The 17,879-nt window shown below is 56.9% G+C and overlaps 1 protein-coding gene across 4 annotated transcripts in view; it reads right to left on the bottom strand.

The window, feature by feature from the left end:
- Positions 1-1,887: 1,887 nt before the first annotated feature.
- Positions 1,888-17,879, bottom strand: part of CLIP2 (CAP-Gly domain containing linker protein 2) — a 72,432-nt gene continuing 56,440 nt past the window's right edge. For 3 of the 4 annotated variants that reach the window (XM_032430732.1, XM_032430731.1, XM_032430734.1), the window contains 8 exons: positions 15,996-16,931; positions 13,850-13,907; positions 11,287-11,370; positions 10,071-10,227; positions 8,348-8,507; positions 6,476-6,661; positions 6,102-6,164; positions 1,888-3,875 (listed from right to left, as the gene is read on the bottom strand). In XM_032430732.1, coding sequence (XP_032286623.1) covers positions 3,864-3,875; positions 6,102-6,164; positions 6,476-6,661; positions 8,348-8,507; positions 10,071-10,227; positions 11,287-11,370; positions 13,850-13,907; positions 15,996-16,931 — 1,656 coding nt within the window. In that variant the 3' untranslated portion in view covers positions 1,888-3,863. The remainder of the gene's footprint in view (positions 3,876-6,101; positions 6,165-6,475; positions 6,662-8,347; positions 8,508-10,070; positions 10,228-11,286; positions 11,371-13,849; positions 13,908-15,995; positions 16,932-17,879) is intronic. The other variant, XM_032430733.1, reaches the window with a different exon arrangement.

Below are 17,879 nucleotides of genomic sequence, written 5' to 3'. Positions count from 1 at the left end.
GGGCTGGGAAGGGGTACAGGGGAGCCTGCTTGGATTTGGGAATGTCCTATATTTTGACCTGAGCGGTGATTACAGTGGAGTGTACTTAAGTAAAAATGCATCAATCTGGACACCGAAGATTCTGGCACTTTACCGCACATAAAGTACCCCTCAGCAGAAAAGAAAAACTTACTACGAAATATTCCAAACACCCCCCAAATGATAAGGGATCGTACTTTTAAAGAGCACTTTAAAAATAACACCGCCAATTCAACGACACCCTTTGAAGTCTTTGGTGTAGACCATGCCTCTCCCGTTCCATCCCATCCCAGGTGAGCTCCAACCTGGAATTGTGCTGAGCTCACAGGGCCGAGGCCTGGGCAGACAAGGACTTGGGATGCTTCTTCCGTGAGATTCAGGCCCTTCGCCTGGATCTGGCCTTGTGTCCCCCACACCCACAGCGCCTTGTGCTCCAGCCTGGCCCCCAGGCCTCTGCCTGAGACGCCAGGCCCCCCAGTCTCCCCGTGACAGTGTCTGCCTGCTCCCCTCTTCCTTCCTCCCTGCGCCCAACACCTTCCTCTTCCCAGCGGCTAACGTGGGGCCACACCGACTGCTGGCTTGCTGGGGTGGGGTGGGGGGTTCGCTCTTTTCTGACCACAGTGTACAGTTCCCACTGAAGCCTACGCTGGTCAAAGAAACGCTTTTCCCCGGGGTCAGGGTGATGCATTTAGCGCCCTCAGTCTCCACCCTATCAGACGGGGACTGGTCCTTGGGGACAATGAAAAGAAACCAGAAATCACAGTGGTGTTTGATAAGTCCGGAGAGGAAAGAATCTTGTTTGCAGAAGCTCTTTGAATTTCAAAATGCTGGGCTGGTAAGGTCGGTTCTGGGAAGGACAGAGGCTGTGAACATTCAAGGCAGCCGAAGCCCAGAGACCAGGGTGCTGTTGAGCTCTATCCCAGAACCATCTCGTGGTGGATACGGCCGATTGCTTGCCATTTGTCCCCACCCCCAGCCCCATTCTGCAGTCCCTCCATCCGGGCTGGGTGTGCCCAGGGGCTGGCCTCGAGCCTGCAACAGCCTGGGCTCCGGGATGGGTTCAGCCTCGGGGAGGGGCAGCCGGAGGAGGGCCGGAGAGAGCCGGGGGCATCATCTTCCAGCTCCTTCCCGCTTGGGGTGGGGTCTTCTGGACAGCTCCAGTTCCAGTCACAGCTCCTTTGCTTTGCCCCGTGGGGTGGCACTGGTTCCCAGAGAGTCCCCCGTGGCATCCCTTAGCCCTGGCCACACCTGTGCACACGGCCCCTTCCTTAAACTCGTCACCCACGGACGGTCCCCAGTGCCTCCCTCTGTGCTGACGCAGGAGCCAGCATGAAGCTTCCAGATGCATTCAGCTGTTAACCTCGAGAGCCTCGTTTGGTCTCCCAGGGCAGCAACATCAAGTGCATAAGCCTGTAAAATGACCGCAGAGCTCGCAAACCCTTACTGTTCATTTGATCTCTAGAGAGCTGGCTGCAGGAGATAGAATTCGCTCCCTGAGGTTCTAAGTGTTCTCGCTGAACTCAGTGAACTCGTTAGTTATTCTGCACGTCAGGGAGATTTTTCATTTTCTTCTTGTGGGCCCCCTCCTCCTTCTAACAGAGTCAAGTCCAAACCCCCAGCCCTCTCTGGTAGCCTTACCCGGCCTGCCCCCTGCTGCTCTGTCTCTGGTCCTCGGCTGGTCCCTGCTGGGCTCCTGCTCCTTGGACAAGCCCAGGTCCCGGTCTCCTGGGTCTCTTAAGGCCAGGCTCTCTGAGGCCCTCATCAGCCATTCACAACTGAGTAGGAATTAGCTGGCAGCGAACAGGACTGAGCCCCACTCCTGGCACGCCCCAGGGGGGCCTGCAGAGAAAAGCAGACAACAAGGGTCCTGGACGTCAGTCACAAGCTTTATTGTCTCGAGCACAGACTCGCCACACTTCAACAATTCCACTTTGGGGAGGACAAGGGGGCGGGAGGGCTTGGGGATGGGGCACGGCTGAGCCCACACTGGGCAGGGGGAGACGCTCACAGGCAGATGGCTTCTTACCACCTGCCAGCAACCCTGGGGGCTCAGCCCCTCCTGGTGCGGGCCTTTGGCTGTTAGTAGACTAATCAGTGCCTCCTGTAGGCGGGGCGAGCTGCCGGATTTTGCTGGAAAGAGTAGTATTTAACTCTGGGTTAGGCCACTAAAGCATCGCTTCTAGACTGTTGTTAATAAAACCGCATGCGAGAGCTACCAGAAGCCAATGGGGAAGTGGGGGGCCGACGGGACGAACTGGCTGCCCCCCCATGGGCTGCGTTTGGGCAAGGATGGAGGCCCCCCGGGTTGCTCCCAGGGCGCAGACTGCATACCCGTCCTGGTGCGCTTCGGAAATGCCTGGGGGGGGCGGGGGTTTCCCCCCGGCCCCGCGGGGGGGGGGGGGGAGGGCCCCAGAGTGAAACTCTCCCTGACACAGGGGAGGTGGAGGCAGGCCCTCTGTGGGGACGCTGAGGCACAAGGCAGTAACCTATGGGCCCTCCAGCTGTAGAGGTTTATCTACTGGCTTTTCCCACCACCCACAGGCCTGGAGTAACTCCGCCGGGCTCTCGGGGCAGAGGGGAGAGGTGGTTAGATCTTTTCTCCAACGTCCCTTGGGCTCTTTTCTTGGCTGCAGGGGACAGGGCTTCCAGGGCTCTGGGCAGGTAGGTGCCTGGTAAGCAAGGGGGCTGTTGGTGTAAGTGCCTTCTGATGAATGTGCCTGGCACGCTTGTCCCTGAACACTCAGCCACGCGTACCTGGGTGTGTATGCACACAGCTGGGCTGCAGGAACGTGCGCAGTGCGTGAGGACACGGCACTGCCGGGCCGGGGGCTCGGTCCCCAGACCCGAGCGTGTGCACCTTCTGGCTGCAAACGCCCCGCCCACATGGCCGCGCATGCGTGCGGGACCCGTCTGGGCGGACGCCAAAGTCGGGGCGTGTCTAGGTCAGAGCCTGCCTGGCTGTGTCTGCAGGTGAGAGGCCCGGTTCGGGGAACAGCTAGTCCGCCCCGGGGACACCACCTGACTGACCGGTCAGAACATGCCTAGAGCCCTGGGTCTGGGCTCCCCGGCAGCCCCCCGGCCCCAGCTCCAAGCCAGGTGTGGTGGGGGATGAGGGGAGGGGCTTCCAAACTTTCCTAATACTGTGGCTCCTGGCCCTGGTGGCAACCCTCTGGCCAGCAGCTTGGAGCTACGTGTGAGTTGCGTGCTGGGGGGTGGGGGGGAGAAGGACCTTGTCCCCCCCCAACACCTTGAACCTGGGCCTCGCTGGGCGGAGGGGCTGAGGGGGGCTTGTACCACTGTTTGTGGGGACGAGAAGCCTGGGGGCTGCAGAAAAAGGGGTCCCCACCTGGCTCCCGAGGACTGGACTGGCCTCCTCGGTGCCTAGTGGGGCCTCCTCTGACCCTTTCCCGGGGCAATGGCTCTCTGGGGTCTCAGGGGAACCCGGGAGAAGGAGGAGAAAAAAGCGAGGGCAGAGACATGCCCGGGGTGCCAAAATGGTCCTCAGGGCAGCTCCTTCTGGGGAGGGGGGGCCTGGCCAGATCACCTCGGCCTCCCCCAAACAAGCTCCAGACACTGCCGGGGGGTCCAGGGTGTCCAGGCCGAAGGTCCCGGGGGCCAGGCCAGGACTGTACCGCTCTCTGTGGAAGGTCGTGCTTGAGGAAGCCTCCTGGTCCGGCAGGGGGGTCGGGGGTGGGGGATTGTCCGAGGCAGTGGGCACGTTATTGTTACAAACACTGTTCTTGTCTCCAAAGTGACAGTCCTGGCCCCTGCCTGGAGGGGGCGCCGCCGGGGCAGGCTGCAGGGGTTCTGGTGTGGACCGGGCCGCTCCGCGGTGTCCCTCGGGGTCAGTGCTTCTCCTGGAGAGAGCAAGGGCTTGATCAGCAGGTGTCTCCAGGAGGGGTGGGGGGGGTCAGATAGGAAAGGGAGTGGGGTGGGCAGGGACAGCATAGGCAAAGGTCTTGGGGCAGAAGAGTCTCTCTTCTGTGTTTGGGGCTTGAGGAGACAGGAGGAGGGGTGGGCGCAGTTGAGGGGAAGAGGTGAGAGCAGATGGGTTTTACAAAGAGCGCTGGGCGCCTGTGTGGAGGCACTGAAAATGAGCTGAGACTCCGGGCCTCGGTTTTCATGTCTGTAAACTGGGACAGCCCCATGTGCCTTGCGGGGCTGCTGGAGGGACAAGGCCACACGAAGGATGGACATGACCCATCTCCCCTGTCGGCAGGTCCGGTGCAGGGTCCCCCCCAATCCCTCCCGGCCCCATCGCTCTCTCTGCCCCTCCCCCACAGGCCTGACCCCTGGCAGATTCTGTGGCCAAGGTTCTCCCATCTCTGGGTGAGCACAGTGGCTGGGGCGGGAGGGGGGCTCCATGGTCCAAGATGGAAGGAGGAGAGTTCCTTCCCCTGCTCTAGCCTTGCCCCTGCAAGGTCCCACGGCCAGCCAGGGACAGAGCCGTGCTAGGCTCCTCCCTCCTCATCAGGCAGGCACCTGGGACTCAAGCGGTGTCTGTCACGCTGCGGGGAATGCCTGCAGTTAACTGTGCAGTGGGGCATGTTAAAACCTAACAGTCGGGGCGCCTGGGTGGCTCAGTCGTTAAGCGTCTGCCTTCGGTTCAGGTCATGATCCCAGGGTCCTGGGATCGAGCCCTGCATCGGGCTCCCTGCTCCGCGGGAAGCCTGCTTCTCCCTTTCCCACTCCCCCTGCTTGTGTTCCCTCTCTCGCTGTGTCTCTCTCTGTCAAATAAATAAAATCTTTAAAAAACAAAAAAAAAAACAAAAAACCTAACAGTCAAGGGAAGCCTGGGTGGTGCAGTCAGTTAAGCCTCTGACTCTTGATTTCAGCTCAGGTCATGATCTCAGGGTCGTGAGATCGAGCCCCACATCATGCTCCATGCTGGGCATAGAGAGACACAGCGAGAGAGGGAACACAAGCAGGGGGAGTGGGAGAGGGAGAAGCAGGCTTCCTCCGGAGCAGGGAGCCTGATGCGGGGCCCGATCCCAGGACCCTGGGATCACGACCCAAGCCGAAGGCAGACGCTTAACGACTGAGCCACCCAGGCGCCCCTGCACACCTCACCTCTAAACAAACAAATAAAAACAACCAACCCCCCCCCCACATAACAGTCAAGCAAAGACATGACAATCATGGGAGTCATGGGTGCCCCTCAGGCCCGTTAGATTCTAGGAAACCAGTTTTACACCCTCAATTTTATAAATTATAGAATTTTCAGAGACCATTTAAGGACAAGAAAAGATGCTTATTTTTAAAAATATTCAGAGAAGGGGTGCCTGGGTGGCTCAGTCAGTTGAGCATCTGACTCTTGATCTCAGCTCAGGTCTTGATCTCAGGGTCCTGGGATCGAGTCCCCCCCTCCCCCCATACCCAACCTGGGGCTCGAACTTACAACCACGAGGTCACGAGTTACACGCTTTTCCGACTGAGCCAGCCGGGCACCCCACAGGGTTGTTTTAAACAGCGAGATCACCAAGAAAAAGCATGAAAATGGGACAAACACGGCACCAAAAAGACAGTGGAAAGGATGCTTATTGACTAAGAGCTGGAACCGGGAGGCGAGCATCATCTGGTGGGACCTCTGCTGGGACTGTGCATGTCGGGTGACTCGAATTTTTCTCCACTCGGCACACGTCCGTGAATGACATAAAAGGGCCGTGAGTATTGATTTTGGGGTCACAAGTTTTATCAAGCAGGTAGGTTTGCAAATAAGGAATCTGCGAATAATGAGAATTCTGTACATGTACTGACACACACAGAAAAGTTCAAGAAGGGTATCACTTAAAAGTGTCAACCCAGGTCATCTCTAAGAGTATCTTCTATTTTGGGTTTTTCTTTTCCCCCGAAAGTTTCCTAGTAGGCATGTAGAACTTTTATTATGAGAGTTTTTGAGAAAGAGAAACAAGGTGACAAGAGCAGATGAGGGCTGAATGGAGGGTGACCACCCCGACTGGAGAGCCTCTGGCACAAGGCACCTTTGTAATTTGGGTGGCTTTTCAGGGTTTTTTTTCTCCCGAGAAGTGTGGGAGGGCCGTGGGTGTGGCAGGGGGGTCCCCGGGGGCCAGGGCGTCCCTTACCTCTTGTTTGTGGCCCTTGTCTTGCTGATGGATGCCGTTTGCAGAACTGGAATTGCTGATGGCCTGTTAAGAGTCCCGGGCAGGGGCTGAGTGAGGGTCACCAGGCGGCAGTTCCCGGTGTGACCACTAGAGGCCGCCAGAGGCTCTTCAAAAGGGGCGGGGGAAGCGTGGTCCCAGGACCCCAGGAGATGGAGGCTGTCAGGGCAAGGCTGCATCCCCAGCTTAGTCTGAGCTCCTCAGGATCAAGCCACGTGCCCCCTTGGGGCCCCAGGGCTGAATCTTTCACCCGTTCAGACCAGGGATCCCAGGACTGGGCCATGCTTCCCGAGGACAGCGAGTGTCCCTGGTCAGCCCAGCGCTGGTCCACGGCTCACCTGGGACTTGTCTGGGCAGCTCCTCATGGCCTCCATGAGCTTCTCCACCTGCTGAGCCTGGTCCAGCGCGTCCCGCAGCGCGTCTTCTGTGCTCATCAGCTGGTGCTGCAGCCGTTCGAGCTCGGGCGCCGAGGACGGGTCAATGAGGGAATAGCGCCTCTGGTCCGACAGGGACTTCTCTTTGTCCTGGACGCAGCAGGGGAGAGGAAGAGCATGCGCGTGAGCGTGTCTGCACACGTATGTACGTGTGTGCACGTGTGTGCTGGGGGAGGGCGGTCTCTGCTCTAGGCCCGCCTTCCGGCCCTCCTCGTCTCTGGGTCAGGCCGTCCTCCCTCACTCCGGGGTGCCCACGGAAGTATCTGGGAAGATCCCCTGCCCTGAATTCCCAGGCTGACAGACACTCCCTGTTCTCCAAGTCCCGAGATCCAGAACCCCCTCCCTTCTTTCCTTCTTGTGGCCCCCACTCCCTCCACACTGTCTTTATGTGGGTCCCTTCTCTTCACCCCCAGACCCACAGCTCCATCACCTCTTACCCTCTAGCCCATCTGAATTCCTCCTTGGAACCCTCCTCCCCTCCCCAACAGGACATATGTCACTTTCAGCTTGCAAGCCTTCCACAGCTGTCCCCTGCCCCCACCGTGGCAGCTGGGATGCACCTGCCAGCCTCCTTGCTCCCGCACAAACCTACTCCGCACCACCCCTGGGCTGGGGGCTTCCAGATCCTTCTGCTCCGCTCTCATTCTCCACCCAAACCTCTCTCCCTGCCGGGACTTCCTAACCACCAAGCCCTTCCCTAGTTCTCCTGTGGCTCTGGGGACAGCACAGGGGGCCACGGGAGAGGCTACCCTGGGCAAATTTCCCAAACAAACTCAAGCAGCCTGTGCCCTGTGGAGATGAGCCAGAACAGGACTGCCCCCCTCCACGAGGCTCCGGGAAAGCCCCAGAGAATCAAAACTTTGAAGTCCCCACGGGCCCCAGGGCCTTGTCTTCTCCTGAGTTATGCCCGGACCCAGAGCCATGAGGACAGCAAAGGGCCCTGGAATCCGGCCTGCTGGCTAGGCCTGTCAGGATTGGAAAGGTGTGCAGCAAGTGACCCCCTGGCCCCTTGACTTCGCCGGCCCCCCAGCTGCGGGTGGGTCCTGTCCCTCCCTCCTGCCCGTGAGGCCTCCCTTCCATCTCCTCGCGTGGCTGAACCCATGCAGCTGAGTGGGAGGGCAGTGAGGGGCTCCGGAGCAGCTTCCCGCGGCAACAGGCCTGTCTTCCCAGAACCTGTCTTGTCCAAACCCTGTCCAAACTGACTGGGCCCCGTAGCTGGCCAACAGGCTTGTCCTGAATGCTGACCACAGGGGGATGGGTGGGGACAATTCTGTCCTGTGTTCCCAGCATGGCCCGGCTACTCCAACCCCCACATCTGGGGACTCAGCTCAGGCAGGCTCCTGTTCCTAATGGAGGAGTCTCAGCTCCCAGAAGCTCAGGGCTAGAAAGAGCTCTGTTAGGTCCCATCTCCTTCCTGAGACGGATGCGTGAATCCCCGCTGCAAAACCCTGAGGAAGGAGCTGGTTTCTGGATGATTACTTCCCTGGATGGGGAGCTCACCACCCCGCAGGTCCCCATCCCTCTGGACAGCTCAGGGTCTTCGGAAGTCTTTCTTTGCACTCTGTCACCCAGACTGCCACATGGCCAGCCAGGATGTCTACAAAGGGGTCGCCTGTGGCCCCTCCACCAGCTATGTCACTGACCCTGCCCGTGATTCTAGGGCCTCTTGAACCCTCCCCGTGACTTGGCTGTCTCTGGGGGTTGGCTCCAGGAGTTCGCCAGCCTCCGCTCACCCTGGCATTCCCCCCGTCCCCAGGCTACCCCTTGCCCACGCACCAGCCCGGTCAGCTTTTCTCGCAGGCCCCGGATATCATCTTTGAGTTTCTGCTCCTTGATCCGCCACTCAGCCTTGTGGACCTCGCGACTCAGGTCCCTCTCGGGCCCCGGTGAGTGGCGATTGGCCTCCAGCAGCAACACTCGAAGTTCGTTCAGGCTCCTGGCAGGGGGTCGGTGGGGGGCAGAGAAAAGCTAGTCAGCCCTGGCCCTCTGCTCCTACATTCCAGAGATTTGCCAGACGCGGACGGGCTGGCCACGCTAAGGGGGGCACTGGCTATGAAGACGGCACCCGTGCCAGGAGGGGCCGCAGTGGAAACGTGGGGCATGAAACCATTCGGTGACAGCGCAAGAGGGGCCAGGATTTGGGGATGGGATGATCAAGAGGACTGGGCCTGTTCTAGAATGTTCTTCAAGTTTTAAAAAAGAACAGAACATCTGTATAATGAAAAATTAAATAAAACAAAACATTCATCCAAGAGCGCTCCTATGGCAAGACATTCTATTTTTAATTTTTTTATTTTTAAAAGATTTTATTTTTAAGTAACCTCCACACCCAGTGTGGGGCTTGAACCTACGACCCTGAGATCAAGAGTCGCAAGCTCTCCCGACTGAGCCGGCCAGGCGCTGCCACATGGCATCTTTTTTTTTTATTTTATTTTATTTTATTTTATTTTATTTTATTTTATTTTTTAAAGATTTTATTTATTTATTTGAGAGAGAGAGAATGAGAGAGAGCGAGCACATGAGGGGGGGGAGAAGCAGACTCCCCGCCGAGCAGGGAGCCCGATGCGGGACTCGATCCAGGGACTCCAGGATCATGACCTGAGCCGAAGGCAGTCGCTTAACCAACTGAGCCACCCAGGCGCCCTTTTTTTTTTTTTTAAAGATTTTATTTATTTATTTGAGAGAGCGAGAATGAGAGAGAGAGAGAGCATATGAGAGGGAGGAGGGTCAGAGGGAGAAGCAGACTCCCTGCCGAGCAGGAAGCCCGATGCGGGACTCGATCCCGGGACTCCAGGATCATGACCTGAGCCGAAGGCAGTCGCTCAACCAACTGAGCCACCCAGGCGCCCCATGGCATCTTAATAATAGTCTGAAAAGGATATTAAAATACTCCTCTCTTTTCCAACTACGTATCTACGTAAGGCCAGATTTTCGTAATATACTTCAAAACAACAACTGCGAAGACTGAATGCAGAGGAAGATAGGAGCATCCTGCTGTCTTCTATGAAGCCTGAGATTCAAGAAATTTGCAAAAATGTAACACAATGCCACTCTTTTCATGAAACAGTTTTTGTTTTGGAAAACGGTTACTTTTTATCAAAAGCGTGTTATTTATGTGAGATGCAACTGGCTTGTTATAATTTTTAAGTGGATTAAGAAAGATTTTTACATTTCTGTTTTAATTGATAATACGGTAAATATAGAATAAATAAACAAAAGCTCTCTGGGAATCCTCCATCACTGTTGAGAGTTTAAAGGGATCCCTGAGACCAAGAAGTTTGAGAACCACTAGTCTTGCCTATAAGCTCTGCTTGGAGATCTGTGTTGAGAAGGATTCTGAGGCTTCATCTGAGCAGAGTATGGCCATCTTGGCGATGCCAGGCACTTGTCTCGCCCGCCCCACCCCTGCCCTGCCTCCGGAGCGGACTGGCTAATGTCAGGTGAGCAGGGTCAGGGTCAGGGCCAGGCAGGTCGGCCACACCGCCCGCGGCTGACTCACCGCTCCTTCCGGAGCAGCTCCTGGCTGATGAGGACCAGCTGGCCTGAGGCGTCGTGGGTCTTTCGGGACATGGCTTCCAGCTCTGCCTCCAAGCGCCGCTTCTCCTTCTGGAGGGCATCCACCTTCTTTTCTCCCGTCTTGCACTTTGTCTCCAGTGCTGAGGGTCAGCCGGCAGGGAAAGCAGAGAGAGAGAATCAGGCTCTCCATGGGAATCTGTCCCCGCTAGTGGGGAGCCAAGGCCCGGGCAGGGAGCTGGTTTTCTCAGGGGACCACGGTGACACACCCCACTGACCGGGTCTGTCTTGTCCTGCAGAGCCAGGCAGCAAAGGGCCAAGAGAACAGCTACACAGAGCAGGCCACATCCCCAAGCACATCAACACAGGCCCTTTGGTGTCGGGGGGGAAGAAGGCCACCCTTCCCGAGACAGGCCCTGGGCGTTGACAGTGTCCTGGGCAAGGGAAAGCTAAATCTTCACCTTAGCTTTGGAGAGGTCTGAGGTCAACTGCCCTTTGCGGGGACCAATGAGGCCACATGAACATGATGGGAACTAGACAGAAGTGGGGGTAAGACAAGAAGCAGGACCAGTTCCCAGAATCACAAATTCCAGACCCGTGCCTCTCCCCAGGCTCCTCCTGTCCTTGTGTCCCCTGTGTCTTGCTCCCTGCTGTGGCCAGCATCCTCCCCGCCCCCCAAGTCTGAAAGCCTGGTATTTCATCTAGAAAGGAGCCGGGGGCACATACACTCTATCTGTGTGACCTATGAAAAAGTCAAGGCGAGAGATGGGGCGCCTGGGTGGCTCCTGGGATCAAGCCCCATGTCGGGTTCCCTGTTCAGCGGGGAGCCTGCTTTTCCTTCTCCCTCTGCTGTTCCCCCCTGCTTGTGCTCTCTCTCTCAAATAAATAAATAAAAATGTTTAAAAAGAAGTCAAGACGAGAGAGAAAGCTGATGGGAACTTCAGAACACAGAGAACATAGAATTGGCTCTGGGGGAAGAAGGCAGCTGGGGTCCTCGATCATCTTACAGAAGATGTGGGGGCCACACTCTCCCACTCTCCGATGCTGAGGTGGAAGTCCATGCAGGTGGACTGGCCCACATCACCCTCTCGAGGTAGAGTGGGAGAGGGCACGTGGACCCAGGAGCCAACCCAGTCCATGCCCCACTAGCTCGAGGCCCCCATGAAAGCCCCCCGCATCTGCCCTGCGGGCGGGAGACTTACCACTTACTTGGGCCCTGAGCATCTCGGTCTGGGACATCAAGGCTGTCACCTCTTTGTCCCTCTTGTTCAGCTTGTCCTGCAGGCCTAAGGGAAAATGGAGAGACAATGGGCCATAATGTTCCAGGAGCAGCGGGTGAGGGTGTGGCCCTCCCACAGGAAGCCCAAAACGAGGCCACACTGGCCTCCAGGGTCCAAATCCTTCCCCACACCACTGGGTGACCCACTCTGAAGAAGAGACTCCAACACCACGTGGTCTCGGGCCATTTAACTCTTGGAGTCTCAGTTTCCCTGAGTGAAAAATGGGGATAGTAATGGTGCCTGTGTCACACAGCTGTGTGTGTTTGTGTTCAAGAGCCTCAGAACAGTCCTAAAAAGGATAATCTACGGAAAGTGCTAGAAACACATTCAGTTTCCATAAGTTACTTCATAAATGTACACATGATACCCACAAAAATACCAACAAGATTTTCGCTCTTACGGAACTACCTTAGCTGATTCTAAAATCACTTGGAAAATAAGCAAGACTAGCTGAGAGAGTCTGGCAAATGCTTCTTCAGTTAGTTAAACAGAATACACGGGCACACCCCGAGAACTGCAACAGGGACTGGAAATGTGCCTCCCTGTGCATGTTTATAGCAACACCACTCACAATAGCCAAAAGGTGGAAACAGACCAGATATCCATCAACAGGTGGAGGAAGAATAAAATGTGGGCACGTGATGGAATATTACTTGGCCGTAAACAGGAACAGAGCAGCGACACACACTACGTGAGCGAACCTCGCGTATAGTATGCTAAGTAAAAGAAGCCAGATGTGAAAGGCCACCTATGGTATGATGCCATTTGATTTAAGTGGCCAAAATGGGCAAATCCATACACAGAAAGCAGACCAGTGCTTGTCAGCGGCTGGGGGGAGGGGAGCCGGCCGGGGGAGGGACTGACAATGGGCATGGGGTTTCCTTCTGGGGAGATGAACATGTTCTGGAACTAGACAGAGGTCGTGGTGGCAGAACACGGTGAACATACTAAATGCCCCTCCCCGAATTATTCACTTTAAAACAGTTAATTTTATGTTAATGTTGCATCAATTAAAAAAAAAAAGAAGAGTCAAAAGAATTTTGAAAACGCAGAGCAGGAAGGACTAGTCCTGCAGTGATTAAAATATAAATAAAGCTTAGGGGCACCTGGTGGCTCAGTCGGTTAAGCGTCTGCCTTCGGCTCAGGTCATGATCCTGGGGTCCTGGGATTGAGTCCTACATTGGGCTCCCTGCTCAGCCCCTCTGCCCCTCCCGCTCCTTGTGCTCTCTTTCTCTCAATGAATAAAAAATGTTTTTTTAAGATTTTATTTATTTATTTGACAGAGAGAAAGCGAGAGCACAAGCAAGGGGAGTGAGGCAGAGGGAGAAGCAGGCCTCTCACCGAGAGGGAGAGCCCGATGGGGGGCTCGATCCCAGGACCCTGGGATCATGACCTGAGCCGAAGGCAGACGCTCAACCGACTGAGCCACCTAGGCGCCCCTCAATGAATAAAATCTTTAAAAAAATAAAGAATAAAAATAAAAATCTACATGGCAGGGGTGCCTGGGTGGCTCAGTCGGTTAAGTGTCTGACTCTTGATTTTCGGCTCAGGCATGATCTCCGGGTCGTGAGATTGAGCCCTGCGTCAGGCTCCCTGCTGAGCGCAGAGTCTGCTTGTCCCTTTCCCTCCCCCTCTACCCCTCCACTCGCTCTCTTTCTCTCTCTGTAAAATAAATAAAATCTTTAAATCTGCATGGCACACACGACCATAAGAAAAGTCAAAAGACAAACCACAAATGGGGAAGAAAATGTCTGCAATGTCATATATAAAGAGTTTCTAAAAACCAACAAAAAGATCAACAACCTACTAGGGAAAAAATGAACAAAAGATGCAAGTAGAACACTGGACATGAAGAAAGAGAAAGGCAAGTTGAAGTTGCACCAGATAACATCTTTCACCGCTGAGATTGGCAAAGATCACAAAGTGTGATGAAATGTCTTGCTGGCCAGGCTTGTGGGGAAATATACTTTCAACCACAGCTGGTGGGAGTTAAAGTTGTTTGAGCCCCAAAGAGGAGAAGGTAATTTACTGAGGCAGTGTTTGTAATAGACAAAGGCTGGAAACAACCCACAATCCATCAGTAGGAAACTGGCTAAACACACGACAGGAGCTCCACGTAAAGGATTATTCTGCATCGTGGAAGAGAATGTACTGATAAAGAACAGACTGGAACAGTCTCCAAGAGGCACTGTGAAATGGAGAAGAGAAAGGGGCGGAACAGCATGGGAGGTGGACTGTGCTACCTAGGTGTTTGTGCATAAACAGCTCTGGAAAGGAACCCTAAGTCGGCCAACACCGTGCCTTTAGGGAGGGAACTCAGGCAACAGGGCACCCTTTGCCGGACGCTGCCCTTTGACCCATTGGAAGTTTATACCTATTTAAAAAATAAAGTTAAAGCCAAGCAAGTGACAAGGGGCTTAGCCCAATGCCTGGCACTTCATAAACCCGAAAGCCCAGGGTCCCGCCCAGCCCCGCGGCCACTCACCCTCTATAGTCTCCTTCATCCTGACCTTCTCCCCTGAAATGTCGTTGGACTCAATCATCTGAAAGAAGAGCCTGGTAAGGGGGACGCTCGGCCCCTGCCCCTGCCCCCCGCCCCAGCCTGCCGAGCCAGCACCCCTCATCCCCATACAGGCTGGCTCTCAGGGACTCGATACGGGGGCAAGGAGCACAGATGCTCTCCATCCTGCCCCCCTGACAACAGAGGACTCTCTCCCCCCCTTCCTGCTCCCAGTGTCTCCGAAGGCTGTTTGGGCAGCTACCCCGAGAACGTCTCCCACCCCTTCCTTTGTTGAAAACGTCTATTATATTAAACAGATGTCTCTTTCCCTGGGACGCCCACAGAGATTAGTCCTGAAAATCTGTTTCCATCATCATCCAGAGGCAAAATCCCCGCCTTGGTTTCTCATCCATAAAACAAGCATCGGCTGCCATAGGGCAGCTCCCGGAGCAACTTCAAGAAATGCTACTTCCTCTCCCTCCAAGACTTCTTTTTAATAATAAACCCAGAAGCCAAAAAAGAAAAGATCAATTAAGAAAAAAAAGAAAAAATCTGGATGGCAAACATCAGTAGGCTCCCCACGGCTCCTTGGAAAGTGTCCAGCCTCCTGCCCAAGCTGGCTGTCCTCTGGGCCTGCAGTTCGCCAGTCTAACACTGTGGGGCAGCACAGAGCTGAGCAGGCAGTCACCTCCATCAACCCGCCCCTCATACTTCTGTTCATACATCCCAAGCCCCCTTTTTAAGTCTCAGCCAGTTGCCCCTGCACCTAAACCTCTGCATCCGGGAGTCATGTGGGTCCAGACCGAGGCTCCATGTGTGTGGAAATTGAGAGACGGGCCTTCCTGAGGTCACCGCCCTCTCCTTGGCCTAAGGTCTGTGATTGAGGGGAAGGGGGGCATCCTATGGAACCACAGCAGTCCAAAGCCTCCTCTGCTAAGGGACTCCCCATGCTCTGAGCAGCCAAGCGGGTTGCGTGCACGCAAGCGACCTTTCCCCTCTGCCCAGGATCCCGGGAAAGCCCTTGCTAAAAATGGTCCCTCCCTCGGAGAAGGGGGCAGAAAGGCTGCCACAGTGGGACGCAAGGGGGGACACCGGCAGAGCTCCTTCTACAAAAAAGGCACCTGTCCTTGAAACTCCTGGAAGTTATTCTAGTGTAAATGCTCAAGGGGAATTGGATGCCCCGAAGGCCCAGGGCCTGAATACAGGCAATGATCATGCTGCTCGCTGTCCTCCATCTAGGATTTGACTCATGTCATCCTGGGCACCCTCAGTCGGCCCTCCAGGAGTGGAGCTGGGCTTGACCTCTCCCGCTGGTGGGCAGGAAACCCTGGGAGAGTTTCTGTCTCAGTCTTGCTTTGCTCATCTGTGAGACAGAGCCAACACCGGCCTTGCAAGGGTTAAGGTAAGAAAAGGCAACGTAGGTCCTGGCACAAGGGTTTGGTGGTCAGAGCTACTCAAAAGGCCCTTCCTGGCTGGTGTGGACACAGCCCACACCACCCGAGGCCTGGGCCTCCCCAGCGTGCTGAGCTGCAGAAAGCCGAGCTGGATGTTTGGAGGACTTCTAGATCTGGACCAGAACTGATACTGCAGCAACAGACGCTCTAGAACTATGCCCCTCCAGCCCCCCAGCGCCCACTCGGGCGACCCCCCGACTCTGGCCGTTGGTTGTTGCTCAGTCTCAGCAGGACTGGCAAAAGGGGGCTGCCCTTAGGTCACCTAGGTTGGTGCTTGTGTTGGAGGTTTGGGACCCCCCCGCCCCGGGGACAGGCAGGGCTTGCCCTCCACGCCACGCGAGCCCCACGGAGCTCCTGGTGCTGGCGCCCTGGGGAGGTCCAGGAGCCTGCACAGTGGGACACATCTGGGAGAAGCAGGGGCCTGGGGATTGGGAGGAAGCCTGTGCCCTGTGCTGAGGGACGCATCTCTCCAGGCCCGGGCTGTGGGGACCCAGCTAGGTCAGCTCTGACCACCTTGGCTCCCACGGCCACCCTGCCCTACCGATGGAGGGATGAGGGGGGCCCTCTGTTCTCGCATGGGCCTGGCTGGGAAGAAGGGGTCCGCCGACACTGGGGAGCCCGTCCCCGCAGCCCCCCCGGCACCCCCCCGCCCCCCGGCAGGAGAGGTGGCCGCCTACGTTGCCGTGCTGGGACAAGCACAGGGACTCAACGGCCTGCAGTCTGTTTTCGGCCACCAGAAGCCTCTCCCGCAGCCTCTCGGCCTCCTGCTTGCTCTGGGCTTCCGACCGCTGCAGCAGCTCGTGGTCCAGCATCTTCTTCTCAGCCAGGGAGATCTGCTCCTTGAGGAACTCGATGGCCTGTGCTTGGCCCCGATACTCCACGTCCAGCTTCTCCAGCTCGTGCACCCGCAGCTCGGCGTCGCGGCGCTGGTCCTGGGCCTCCTGCAGCTGCAGCCGGTGCTCGCTGGCCTGCACCTCCAGCTGGGCCCGCCAGTGCTGCCGCAGCCCGGCCACCTCCTCCTGGGCCTCCTGCAGCTTCTGCCGCAGCCCCTCCTTCTCCTTGACGTGCATGGCCGTCTCGATGTCGTGCTTGGCCCGCAGGTTGCCCAGCTCCAGCTGGTGCTCCATCTTGATGCCCTCCATCACGGCCTTCAGCTCTCCGATCTCCTTCTGCTGGGCACCCGGGCCCGAGTTCAGGGTGGCCTTGAGGTCCTCCAGGGACTTCTGGTGGTCCGAGGCCAGCGAGTCCAGCTTGGACTTCCAGTTGTCCATGAGCCCCATGTTCTCGCTGGTGGCCTGCTGGACCTTGGCCTTGAGGTCCACCACCTCCTGCGCGTACTTCTCGTTGGCCGCCCGGAGCTTCTCCACCTCCGCCTGGTAGGCCCGCAGCGCCTTCTCGTACTTGTCCCGCAGCGCGCCGCTCTCCCTCTGGCGCTCCTTGCTGGCCGTCAGCAGCCGCTCCCGCAGCCGCAGGGTCTCGGCGGCCTCGGGGTGCTCGGCGGGCGGGGGGCCCGAGTGCAGCAAGCACTGCTGCAACTCCTCGATCTCGCCACGCCGAAGGTGCAGTTCCTCCTCCAGCTGCAGCACACGCGACTTCTCGGCTACCGTGGTCAGCTACCGGGGAGAGAGGGCGACGCGGGTCAGCGGGCCGGCGGGACGGCAGGGGGCCGCGGCCGGGGGTGGGGGTGGTGGGGGCGGTTCGCGGAAGGGAAGGGCGCCCACCCCACCCGGGGGCCGCCTGTCCTTGGCCGCCCGGCCCGCCACAGCCTCCCGAGACACTCCCCTGGCTTGTAGCCCGGTGACGCAGGGACTCGATGGTCCCTGCGGCCCTGTGTGGCTTGGGACAAATCGGTGGTTAAAAGAAACCACCTGTTTGAGGGCCTGGCTTTCTTTAGGAGGGGAATTTTGCATTATCTGGCTCGGGGAGGGGCCCCAGCTGGAATGGGTCGATTCACTAGAAGGGCTGTCTGGAGGGGATGGCCGGAGAAAGGTCTGGTTTAATGCCGAAAGCAAAACAAAATTAATGCTCCAGACCCGCCTCCTGATGGATAACTGAGATCAGAGGCTCCATCCTCCGAAAACCCACCTGGATCACGACAATCACAGCTGTATTTGGAAACAATACAAGTTTTAAATCTTTTCCTAACTTAAAAAGAAAAAAAAATTTGTTTCTGAAGGTGACCTTAGTTCCGTAAGTCTGTTTTTGTCTTTATAATCAGGTTGAACCCCAGATCAAGGTGCCTCACGGCGGAGGGCTCCCGCCTGTCACCCCTGACCGGGTCGGTTTCTGCAAGCAGCGTCCGTGCACATGCGTGTGTCCTGCACAAGCACACACGGTCACCCCACAACGGCCAGTGTGTGCAGAGGGACCCCTGTGGGTCTCCAGACACACACACACATGCACACGTTCGCTCGTGTACTGAGGCCGACCTGCAGAAACGGACCGTGGCTCGCCCCAGCCCCCACCCTGCTCAGATGGTCTGAACCAATCACCGCGAGCCCGCTGTTGAGCTCCATGGTCAGAACTGCAGCTGGGCTGGGCGGGCCAGGTGCGGGGATGTG

This window comes from Phoca vitulina, unplaced genomic scaffold (genome assembly GCF_004348235.1).
Source record: "Phoca vitulina isolate PV1807 unplaced genomic scaffold, GSC_HSeal_1.0 scaffold45, whole genome shotgun sequence".
In the NCBI taxonomy this organism is placed as follows: Eukaryota; Metazoa; Chordata; class Mammalia; order Carnivora; family Phocidae; genus Phoca; species Phoca vitulina.
The sequence above is the reverse complement of the archived record's forward strand: the minus strand, read 5'-3'. Positions and strand labels throughout refer to the sequence as shown.